This window comes from Cetorhinus maximus, chromosome 2 (genome assembly GCF_964194155.1).
Source record: "Cetorhinus maximus chromosome 2, sCetMax3.hap1.1, whole genome shotgun sequence".
Classification (NCBI taxonomy): Eukaryota; Metazoa; Chordata; class Chondrichthyes; order Lamniformes; family Cetorhinidae; genus Cetorhinus; species Cetorhinus maximus.
The window spans coordinates 207,405,721-207,418,781 of record NC_135880.1 but is presented as its reverse complement, the minus strand read 5'-3'; the positions used below and the strand labels follow the sequence as shown (position 1 = coordinate 207,418,781).

Genomic DNA, 13,061 nt, shown 5'->3' with positions numbered 1-13,061 from the left:
GACCAAATGTTTTTGTAAATCCAAGAACCCAACAATGCATGGAAAATTGAATTTTGAATTGTACGTATCCCACAACAGTTAAAATACATTGAGAAAGAGATCTGTGACTGCTCTTGACATCAAGGCATTATTTGACCGCGTAAAAGGAACTCTAGCAAAATTGAAATCAATGGGACTCAGTGAGAAACTACTTCACTACTTGGAGTCAAAACTAGCACAATGAAAGATGGCATTGGCTGTTGCAGGCTAATCATCTCAGCTCCAGGACATTGCTGCAGGTACTCCTCAGGTCATGTCCTATGTTAAACATCTTCAGCTGCTTCAGGAAACTTTCCTCCATCACAAGTAGTGGTCATCCTCCAAAATTCCACAGATTCTGGAAAGATTCCTGCAGACTGGAAAGTAGCAAATTTAACCCCACTATTTAAGAGGAGAGGGAGAGAGAAAACGGAGAACTACAGACCTGTTAGCTTGTCGTTAGTAGAGAAAATGTTAGAATCTGTGATAACTAGACACTTGCAAAAGAACGATATGATTGGGCCGAGTCAACATGGATTTATGAAAGGAAAATCATGCTTGAAAAACCTGTTGGAGTTTTTTTTTGAGGATTTACTTGTAGCATTGATAAAAGGAGAGCCAGTGGATGTGGTGTATTTGGATTTTCAGAAGGTTTTTCATAAAGTTCCACACAGGTGGTAAGGAAACAAAATAAGATTGGGGGTAACATACCAGCATGGATTGAGGATGGGTTAAAAGGTAGAAAATAAAGTAGGAATATATGGGTCATTCTCAGGATAGCAGGCTGTTACTAGTGGGGTACTGCAAGGCTCAGTGCTGGGGACATGGCTGTTCACAATCTGTATAAGCGATTTGGGCATGGGGATCAAATATATTATTTCCAAAATTGTAGACGACACAAAACTAGGTGGAAATGAGAGTTGTGAGGAGTATGCAAGGAGGCTTCAAGGGGACTCGGACAGGCTAAGTGAATGGGCAAGAACATGGCAGATGGAATATATTGTGAATAAGTGTGAAGTTATCCACTTTGGTTGGAAAAACAGAAAGGCGGAGTATTTCTTAAATGGAGAGGGGTTGGGAAGTGTTGATGTTCACTATCTTTATAGCCACCTCCTTCAACAGTCTGGGAATTTATCAACCTTCAATCCAATTAATTTTTTTGGAGTGCTAACTCTTTATTAATACTAATTTCTTTCAGTTCCTCATTTTCAGATGCCCTTTGGTTCCGTAGCATTTCTGGGAGATGTTCTGTATTTACTTTCATGAAGACAGACACAAGTAATTATTTAGTTTCTCCACCATTTCCTTATTCCCCATTATAAATTTTCCTGTCTCCGCCTGTAATGGATCCACATTTGTCCTTGCTAATCTTTTCCTTTTCACAAACCTAAAGAAGCTTTTAGAGTCCAACTTTGTTTCTCGCTAGCTTGCATTCATATTCTCTTTTCCTTTTCTTTATCAGTTTCTTGGTTCTCCTTTGCTGGATTCTAAATTGTTCCCAATCCTTTTCTGGCAACCTTATAAGCCACTATTTTTGATCTAGTGCAATCTTTAACTTAGTCACAGTGATTTACCTTTCCTGTTGAGCTTTTGTGACTTAGATGTATGTATATTTGTTGTAGACCATGGAATACTACTTTAAATACTAGCCCTTGCCTGTCTACCATCAAACTTTTTTTTTAGTGTATTTTCCCAATCCATCATAGCCAATTTGCCCCTGATACCTTCATACTTCCTTTGTTCAGACTTAAGACCCTAATTTCAGAATGAACAATATCACTTTCAAACTTAATGTAAAATTCTGCCACGTTATGGTCAAGCTGTAACCAAACAAATCACCGGAGGAGATAGAGAAAGTTAGAAAAAGAGATTGTGATGGCGATGAGAGATATTTAGTTAAGTTTTTTTTTGTTGCCCATCTTCAATTGCCTTCGAGAAAGGTGATGAACAACCTTTAATTCGCCACTTATCTAATAAAATCCCACCCTCACTAAAAAATGGTTGTGAATTTTCAGAAGCCTGGTGCAAATTGAATCCTAGTAATAACGGCGAGTGCAACCACTAAATGTTATAAGTAGGTATGCCTGGTTTTGCAAGAATGCCCATATCATTTCAGTTATTCCAGGATTTGAGTAGGAGTGACATTGGAGGGGAGTGAGCCTTTTTCATGCTAGTATGTGTGAGAAAACACAAACCGCAGTTTGAGTTTTCTGACGAATATTAGCATGAAAGAGGCTCCTCTCCCTTCAACGTCACTCCTACCCAAATCCTGGAATAACTGAAATGATATGGGCATTCCTGCAAAACTAGGCATTCCTACATTTAATATTTAGTGGCAGCACTCACCTCCGTTACTAGCATTCAATCTGCACCAAGCTTCTGAATCCAGTCATTTATATGGATTAAAAATGGGACTCCAACACTAATCCCTTAGGCACTCTACTTAATACGTGCCTCCACCCATCACTCCAATAACAAACACCCACAGCTTCCTTTCTTCCAGCCATTATTATCCACTTCAAGCTTTAGTTTGCAACTTCTCTAGCAGCTTTTCATATGAAACGTTATCAATAATTTCCAGAATATCTAGGTATATGGAAGTTTATTTTGCTTTTAACATTTGACAGAAATATTCATCACAAATTCTGGTGCAAACTGTTCTCGATTTTCCAACTACTAATAGTCATGGGCAGAAAATTAAAAGCAACTTGTGTCTGAAAAGTTATTAGCACTGGTCTTTGGCTCAGGTACTGAAGAAGAATATGCCATCTTGTGTCATATGATTTCCTGCAGTTTGTGTTATTGCAGTGACAAACATCCCTAAAGCCACAGTCTGTGCTTAATAGATTATTGTACAGAATGTTGAACTTTGCGCTTGATAATCAGTAAAATAATGGAATGAATTACCAATCTAAGAATATGAAGTTAGTCTGTTATCCTTTGAGTATGTTAGTTGAATTCCTACCCAGCAGAATTCATCCAGTATTTACCAACTTCCCCATGATGACTGCTAAAAGTTTTAAAATTTTAGGAAATGATAAATATCATCTGACCCTTGGAATTCATTCTTTGGAGCACTTTTAAGGCCATTTAGGTTCTGCAGAACACAGATGTCAAAGTGACTTGACTTTGATTATCTTGGTCAATAAATACCATAGTTACCACAGTCTTTTCTAACGAATACTTCAAGGAAGTAGTCCTCCGGTGCATTAAATATTCTGTTTCCCCTCAATTTCACACCTATTAGTAAATCTTCCCTGATGTGCTTTTATATTGGAAGAATATCTGTATATTTTCAGGTTCCTCTTTTGTCCTCTGACTCACCAGCTCTCATTTTTTTTTCCAGTACTTGCTATCCACATTTCCTTTATTCATTTTACTTAAATGATTACAGTACTAGCCAGTTTACTTGTCCTTCGTCTTCACTGGGCTGGGATCACCTGCCTATTCAAACTGTCAATTTTCTATTTTACTTAACCATGATAAGTCATCTATCCACTCCAACACTGGGCATTCACCTGCAATAAATCCCCTCACATTTATCCATCTCCGCCCTTCTCTCCAGGTTCATAAAGTTTTCCTTTGCACTTGGTGACTGGGGTGCAATTGTTACAAACATCTGTCAAACATTTGGCTCTAAGCATGTGTCCACTTCCCAGATCTCACACGACCAAAATGAATCATGGACTCGATGTGGCAGTACTGATTAAAAGTCACTCCTTCATTTCAACTCAAGACTAGAAATTACGTTCATGTTAGAATTTACATTTCTTCCATTCATGCACCTTTGATGAGCGACATCAGGGCCAAACTCTTGAGGATTTCCACTCTAACTAAATTGTGTTGTTCGTTAACAAATTGACTTTTTTCTTAACTCCAAAAAAAAACAAGTTTCCAGAAAAACACGACATTTCAACTAAAGTTTTGATAGGCAATAGATAATCTAGTCAAATTATAGATATCGCTGTATATTGTTGAAATGGGACTATTTAAAAAAAGGAAAATGCTATTTTGTAATGAATAGCACTTGGTCCATCTTTTACTGAATGATACATATTCCACTTCATTCTTGGTATTAGGCACCAATATAACCAACACACAATTCCTTACATTACAAAGATGGCCACATTTTGAATTTTACCATTTACAACTCTCATTCTATATCATAAATTTCCGCTAGGAAAGGGAAAGTAACAGCGTAGCATTCAGATCACAGCTGTATCAATTTTTACTTCAAATTAAAAAGAATTCCGGATGAGTAGCATTACGTGTTTCGAAGTTTGTCATTTAAATATTCTGTACTGAGTGTATCAATATCCTGCTTTGCTTTATGAATTAAATACAATACATACTATTAAATCCCACTGATTCAGTAATATTTTATGGCTCAAAACATGCTATATCATTTACCAACAATGGACTGCCTCCTTATTCATAGCTCCAATGTCCCAAGAAACTCAAGAAATGGACTAAATGAATTTCATCTAGGTTATAGCTCATTTCCATTCCCAATAAATACACACATTACAATTTGTGCAATTTTTGCTTTGAACTAATCTCATTTTTCCTTAGTTGCTTTTAATAAGTATGAAAAAGATTACATTTGTAAATCTCTAGCATTGATAAAGCACATTTAGCAACATTCATTGAGTTGTGCAACTTACATACAGCTAGTTTACTATTTTTTCAAACTGGCATAGCATTTATTGTTTTGCAGTTAAATTTATTAGCAGTGATCAGGAATAATAAATTTCCATCTGTCCGGTCATGCTCAGCGTCTGATTTTTTAAAAAAAGTTTGGCAGGGTAAGCAAGTCAGGAAAGCATGAAGCTTCTGCATTATGAACAAGGTCAAGAAAACTAACTGAATAAAATGGGACTTGTTTGGCTACGCTATTAAAGTTTGGCTTGCATATCTTACTTTGGAAGCAAACGACAAATTCGCAAAGTGTTTCATTTATGTGAATAGTTGGAGTAAAGAGTAAAGAGATATAATTTGAGATTTTATTAAATGCAACCCAGCTCACAATTTATTCTAAATGCCAAATACAAAATACAATACAACCATCTTTGGAACTGAACCAAAATACTTACTTGTCATGGCAACACTAAAAGGTCAAACAATTTCCAGGCTTTGAAAAGTTGCAGGCTTCTATTCATAAATGCCAAAATGGTATTTCATTACTAGAAAATTGCCTACAGAGGGGGATATATTTTCAGTTGGACAGTTACATCACCATCACGTATCCATCATCTTACAAGAGGTACTGGTGAAGTTCGAAGCACATCACTCTGGAAGATGACAGCAGGCAGCAGAAACAAACAAATACGACGATATCCCAAATTACTGCCAAGCGAACTCAACAGAAAGCTTCAAAAATAAATTTGTAGGCATGAGACATTTTGTAGAACAGCCATTTTGCTGACCGCTGTCAGATGAGGCTGCTCAAATACACCTAACGCAGGGCAGATGATTAGTACTGGTTAGATACAAATACAGAACTAAAGCTCAGTTATAGTGCTCAGTTTTGGACCCATCTGGAAATTACATTTTTATATACCATCACAATCTTCTGCAGTCTTGTCTGAATTGTGACTCCACTTCATTACCTTCTCAGAGTTGATATTAAGCCAAATAAATACGTTAATGTTCCTGTAGCTGCACAAGTTCTGATTACTTCTGTGTTAATCATCTAGTGTTGAAGGATGAAAATTAATATGCTCATGGGACAATGTGTTCCAAAAGAATCTAGCCTTTGAGTTTGAGCTTGTGTTAGGATCTTGGTCATTGCTAAACAAATCAACACTCAAATGAAGTAAATTTTCTTTTCATTAACACTAGAATTTCCTAAGCCTCCACTTCCTCCTGCTCCATTCCTCATTAATGACAACCTCAAGTGAATATCCAACATTATCCAACCTTTGTTGATGATTACACTATCAACTTCATTTAAGTCATGATACTCAGTGAAATAACAATTTCAGCTCAATCTTGTCCATTCTTTTCTAGCTTAGTTAGCCAAATCTCAATTTTGATAGTTCCATCTTCAGTTTGTCTTTTGATGATCAAAGCTTTATAGCCTATAGTCTCAAACAGAGCTCCTGACTTGAAACTTGTTTTTTTTCTCTTGGTCTCCAAACACTTATTTCCTCCTTCAATAAAGCCCAATTTTGGACAAGACAAATATTATCCCTGTACCAGAAAAGGTTCTTGGAGGTTAAGAAAACTGGTTAGCCAATACCTCAATGAGGTGGTGCTAAAATTGGATAGGATAAAAGTAGTTAAACATATGAATGCTTAATATAAACCTACATAGTACACACTATAACTAACTAGAAAAATTCAGCAATGTTTTATCAGCCTTGATACATGTTAACACGCAAAATTGATAATCCATATTTTTGAGAATCTGTGTAATAAAATGAGGTAGTGGTTGGTTCCCTCACACAATGAATTTTTATTGTCCAAGTCAGAAAGTAGGTGGATGGTGTACACATCCAGTTGTGTTCCTTGCTTTTGTACAAGCTGTTATTGATCAAAACAAAACCTGGCTTGTTAAGGAGTTAGCAGCATGATCATTGTGTTGTACTATGAACAAAGACTACTTGTTCAAAACAAACTCAGAAGCAGCTATTTGACTAGCGTCGGTAAAATATTAAAGCTGTGCACTATTTCTCTCCATCCCGCATTGTGAAGAATCTTTACAGTCACAAAGAGGTCTACGTGTAGATTGACAAAATCAAAACAGCAAACTGTTCAATTTCATTCCTTCCAGATTCACCTCCCGTCCACACCACCTTACCAAAATACAAAACATTCAACTTTTGTTACCATGTTACCTAGGGTGCAAATGCAGAAACGATCCCAAATGAAGTTTTGAGCATTGCAAATATAAAGAGACTATTTTTAGCATGGGAATTTTGTTCTTTGGTTCAGAAATACATAATAATACAGGTGACATAATAGTTAAAGAATTTTGGTCTGAATGGATATTCTCATCTGCAGCTTTCCAAAACTACATCAATTAATTTCATACGGCCACAAAATAGATTTTGGAAATGTTCCACTTTTAATTCTATGCCTTTTGTTTGAATGCTCAGGTAGAAAAACACAACTAACTTCATGCTGAAATTCTGGATTTCTTGATGGCTATCTCAGCTATTGGACAGTTTAGTATTGGAAATTTAATTCACTTAGAATAATTGAAGTCATTCTGTGGATCAAGGGTGGATTCTGTTAAAATGAACATTCAGACTAATAATCACTTCACAACTTCTTTTAAAAAGCATGACCAGTATTGTTTTACAAGTGCAAAAGACGAGAATTCGTGTTTTACACAAAAATAAATAACCATATGCACCATCGCTGTAACGTACGCAGCATTCAGCAGTGCAGCCGCATCAGCTCAGGAGCCAGACAGAGATTATCGGCAGGAATGTCTACCTTCCCGAGAATGATCTCACTGCCCAGCAACTTTTCACATCTATAAGTAAGAACCACCATCAACCTGTGTATAAAATCAAAATGTGACAAATTCCAGGTGAGGCATGTTGCTCTACATCTTGGATGCAGTAGGAGACTGAGCTACTACTGCATTGCAACCCCAGCCCTTGCCTCTAGTCTCATAAGTTACAATCACACATGACATAAGATGAATTTATTGTAACTTTGATGAAAGTTAAGGGTGCAGAAGTTTTCCCTCTCCCTTATAAGGCGGGGAATCCAAAAAAAGGGCCTGTTGCCAAGGTGGTAAACTAGTTTGTTTAGGCATGCATAGCGTTGCATTGCCTACCAAAACGGTCACCAACCACCATATCAAGTAAACAACTCCACAAAGCAGGACACAGCTTAAAGACAGAAACTGCTGGCCATGCCCAGCCATAAAGTGCTAATTCACATTATTCTGTCATACTGCATTCATTTTTGCAACAGCCATGAACACATGGGGTAAAGAAACATCACTCAACAAACCACAAAAATTGTTATTACTCGAGCATGTCAAGAGAATTAAAAGCAACACTTCAAAACTACTTTTACATTGCAAGTCTACCATTGGTGAAAAGTATTAATTTTGTACAGACATTAAAATGACAAATATAGATTTGAAGTCAGGGCCTCACCTGATTCAGGAGCAAATCATATATCTAGAAAACAGTATACTGCAAACTCAAAGTCCTGAAGGAAACAGCAGAACTTTATTCAACTGGGTAGAGGCTAAACTAAACATATTGTCATGAAGGGGAAAGAGTATAAAATCTAGAGCTTCCTGGACGATTTAAGAAACTGAGATTAAAAGCAAACATAAAAGTTTTTGATGCCAGGCTTATACTACAGTACATTAAAGTAGAACACAAAATGCAGAGCAGAATTTAAAAAGTGAATGAGAGGGGCAAAGGCAGTTATGATAAAAGATGACCAGATAACAAAACTGAAGTCTTATAATATCAAGACTGAAAGAACAGTCAAAGCAAGGCTGTCCCCCACCTTTCTGGTGCTGTGGGATTCTAATTTCCTGTACAGTGTAGTCTCTCTCCATTTGTACATAAGAACATACGAATTAGGAGCCACCTGGCCCCTGAGGAGCAGTCCTGCTCTGCCATTTAATAAGATCATGGCTGATCTGACTGAAACCTCAACTCCACGTTTACACATACCCCCTATAACCTTTCTCCCCTTGCTTATCAAGAATCTACCTCTGCCTTAAAGATATTCAAAGACTCTGCTTTCACTGCCTTTTGAGGAAAAGAGCTCCAAAGGCTCATGACCCTCAGAAAAATTTCTCCTCATCTCTGTCTTAAATGGGTGACTCCTTGTTTTTAAACAGTGGCCCCTAGTTCTAGATTCTCCCACAACAGGGAACATCCTCTCCACATCCACCTTGTCGAGGCACCTTAGGATCTTAAAGGTTTCAATCAAGTCATCTCTTACTCTTCTAAACTCCAGCAGATACAAGCCTAGCCTACCTTCCCTCATAAGCCAACCCTCCCATCCCAGGTATTAGTCTGGTAAACCTTCTCTGAACTGCTTCAATGCATTTACATCCTTCCTTAAAAAAGGAGACTAATACTGTATACTACTCCAGATATGGTCTCACCAATGCCCTGTACAACTGAAGCACAACCTCTCTACTTTTGTATTCAATTCCACTCGCAATAAACAATAACATTCTATTAGCTTTCCTAATTACTTGCTATAACTGCATACTAGCCTTTTGAAATTCATGCACCAGGACTAGATCCCTCTGCACCCTCTTACCATTAAGATAGTACACTTTTATTTTCCCTGCCAAAATGGACAATTTCACATTTTCCCACATTATACTCCATTTGCCAGATCTTTGCCCACTCACTTAACCTATATGTCTCTGTAGCCTCATGTTCTCTTCACATCTTACTTTCCTACCTTTGTGTCATCAGCAAATTTAGCAAACCATACCTTCGGTCCCTTCATCCAAGTCATTTATATAATACTGATATTAGGAATAACTCTAGCGCAGTGTAAAATCTGGTTTACAATATACTCCGATTGCACTCTGTATATGTATTTTGTATAACTACCTAAGCCCAATTTAAATATTTAGATATCAGGGATTCTTTTCACTGAGGATGCTTTCTTAAATGGTTACAAATGCCTGTATCTGTAACCAGATAGTTGTACGGTTCACTCCTAAGCAAGCCTGCTATTCCAGCAAGACAGGAAGGAGTCGAGCAATATAAACATTGTTCTGCCCTGCTGGAACCCAAATTGGGACCAGTAATTACACTCTTCGTGTTACTGGTAAATTACTCTAAAATAAGCAGATAATTGCTCGTAACAATATCATTAGTCAATGCAGTTGATTATCACAGCCATAAAAATTCTAGTATATTTAAAAAGTAGATTTAAGAGTTGTACTGAATACTCCAAACAACTCTCAAAATACTGCACTACTTTTTTTTTGAAAAGCGAACAACTTTTCCTGAATGAAGTTTCGCCTTTGTTCCCCTCCTTACATTCTGATGGACACATTTTTTTAGTTATGTTACTACATAAAACTTTCATATTGCAGTATATTTAAGCGGTTCACTCACTCCTAGGGAAATTCAGGTGGACGGACATATCTTTATCCACCATAACGGTAATTGCACCGTATCTTACTGCAACCCATACAAAATACTGCGGGTTGCAAGGAATATTCAGCAAGTCAGACAGCGTCTGGTGGAAAGAGAAACAGTGAATGTTTCAGGCAGGTAACCTTTCACCAGAAAATGCTCCAGTTTCTCGCTCCTGAGTGAGGACTTCTGTTTCCATCTTACTTCTACCAGTTGTTAAAGGAATGCAATTTTGGCCAATGCCCCGCAACCCAAAACAATCCAGGATGACTGACGAAACAATTAAACATTGTGGAAAATTTACAACACATATTTCGTCAGTAAAATCGAATGCCTATTTGATAGTTTTATTAAGGTGCCCGGAAACAGAGGTTATTCTGTGGGAAAAAAGGCGGTTGGGGGGGGGGGTGCGCGGTTAGAAGTGACTAAGACAACTTGGCATGTATCTTGAGACTGCACTGAGCGCAATTATGAGGACTGATCGCATCAAGTGTGGAATTAAACCAGCAGCAACAGTCAGCGACGGTATCAATATTTAGAAAACGAAAGTTAATGACCCACTCGAGGGGAAACAAGTTAGCTTATTTAGAATAAAAATACCTGGAAAAACTCAGCAGGTCTGGCAGCATCTGCGGAGAGGAACACAGTTAACGTTTCGAGTCCGTATGACTCTACAACAGAACTAAGTAAAAATAGAAGAGAGGTGAAATATAAGCTGGTTTGGGATGGGGTTGGGGGGGGGGGGGGGGAGGGGTGGTGGGACAAGTAGAGCTGGATAGAGGGCCAGTGATAGGTAGAGATAGCCAAAAGATGTCATAGACAAAAGGACAAAGAGGTGTTGAAGGTGGTGATATTATCTAAGGAATGTGCTAATTAAGGGTAGAAAACAGGACAAGCAAGGTACAGATAGCCCTGGGGGGGGGGGGGGGGTAGAGGGGGCGTGAAGGAATCAAAAAAGGCTATAAGGTAGAGATAAAACAATGGATGGAAATACATTTAAAAATAATGGAAATAGGTGGGAAAAGAAAAATCTATATAAATTATTGGAAAAAAAAGGGGGAGATCGGAAAGGGGGTGGGGATGGAGGAGAGAGTTCATGATCTAAAATTGTTGAATTCAATATTCAGTCCGGAAGGCTGTAAAGTGCCTAGTCGGAAGATGAGGTGCTGTTCCTCCAGTCCAGCGAATTGTGCACAAACTTAACTTCCAGCACTTCATCCATATTCCCCTCACTCCCACAGCAGAATTTTAAAATATAGGGAAGCTGCTTCTTGGTCCACATTTGCTCTCAGGAAACGTTTCCCTAAAGGAGTATTTTGGAGTTTAAAGTAGCCTAAGCCAAGATATAAAAAGAAAACCTGTTGAGGGGCAAACTAACGGGGCAGAGAAATTTGTCGCTCGCTCGCCAGAACCGTTAGATAAAATAAAACAGACAGGATACTAAAGAAAAAAATACTCTCAAAACACAAATCAAGTAAAGGTGCACAGGAAAATTCAAGATGCGAGGATACCGAATATTGTCCGGTGTCTGTTACTTACTCTCCGCCAAGAGGAGGAAAAGCCCAAAGAATTTCGACGCCCAGCGCACTCCCGCCATCTTGAATGCCGCTGCTCGGCCAGTGAGTGCGCCTGCGCGTAGACCGCAGCTTGGTCACCAGGATGCAGTTACCCTGAGCGACGGCACCATGGCAACGGGGCACCAGAGGAGGATGGATGGATGCTGGCCCTCCACAAGGCAGGTAAGTGCAGGCAAATTCAGGGGGAGGGCGGGGAACTGGAGCTGCTTTTATCAACAGAATTGTTAATTTTGATTTTTAAAATAACTATTTGCTGCAGGGTTGTGTCCCTTTAAGAAGGGAGAAAGCCTTTGCTGCCAATTTTATATCAACCATGATTGACAGGTGTTATCGGTCATAAAGTATTATATTAAACTGTATGATATTCATGCCATCATTAAAGCCATCTATTTCCACCTCCATAACATTGCCCCTATCTCAGCTCATCTGCTGCTGAAACCCTCATTCATGCCTTTGTTACCTCTAGACTTGACAAATCATTGGACTCCTGGCTGATTGCCCAAATTCTATCCTGCATAAACTTGATGTTATCAAAAACTCAGTTGCCCGTGTCTTGACTTGCAGCAAATCCTGTTCCCCTTATCACTCCTGTGTTCGCTGACCTTCATTGGATACTGGTCAAGTAACATCTTGATTTTAAAATTCTCACCCATGTTTTGAAACCTCTCCATTGCCTCACCCCCTTACTATCTCTGTTACCTTCTCTAGTCCCAGAACCCTCCGAGATATCTGTGATCCTCTAATTCTGGCCCCTGTGCATTGTCAATTTTAATTACTCCACCATTGTTGGCCATGCCTTCAGTTGCCAAGACCCCAAGCTCTGGAATACCCTCCCTCAACTCTCTGCCTTCCTTTCCTCCTTTAAACCACTTCTTAAGACCTACCTTTTTGACCAAGCTTTTGCTTAACTTGACTTAATTGTGGCTCATTGTCATACTTTGTTTTAAAGTACTTTGTGAAGTGCTTTGGAATGTTTTATTACATTAAAGGCACTATATAAATATAAATTGATGTTTTTGTAAATTAAAAATTTAAAGGAAAATTAACTAATCAAATTAATATTTGATTCCCAGTGCCAATGAAGCACTGTAGTGGAAACTTATTATCTCTTAGTTGATAATGACAGCTGCCATTGATTGAGAGAATTGGCATAAGAGATGGACAGATTAGGGAGAGTAGCTACTTTTTTTTGGAACGTTCAAAAGTTTGACAGTGACAAGGTGACCAGATAAAATTACAGTTTCAGGTTTCATGTATTTTGCTGATGAAAATTCATTAAAATTGTATTAACCCTAATAAGTAATATTGCCACACCATAAAACACAGGTTTATCTGGGGGATACAGGACAAAAAATAGATATTAGGTGAGTGCTTA

The 13,061-nt window shown here is 38.2% G+C and overlaps 1 protein-coding gene across 1 annotated transcript in view; it reads right to left on the bottom strand.

The window, feature by feature from the left end:
* jam3b (junctional adhesion molecule 3b) overlaps positions 1 to 11,747 on the bottom strand; it is a 54,610-nt gene extending 42,863 nt beyond the window's left edge. The window contains exon 1 of the mRNA XM_078531954.1: positions 11,649 to 11,747. Coding sequence (XP_078388080.1) covers positions 11,649 to 11,706 — 58 coding nt within the window. The 5' untranslated portion in view covers positions 11,707 to 11,747. The remainder of the gene's footprint in view (positions 1 to 11,648) is intronic.
* Positions 11,748 to 13,061: the final 1,314 nt, after the last annotated feature.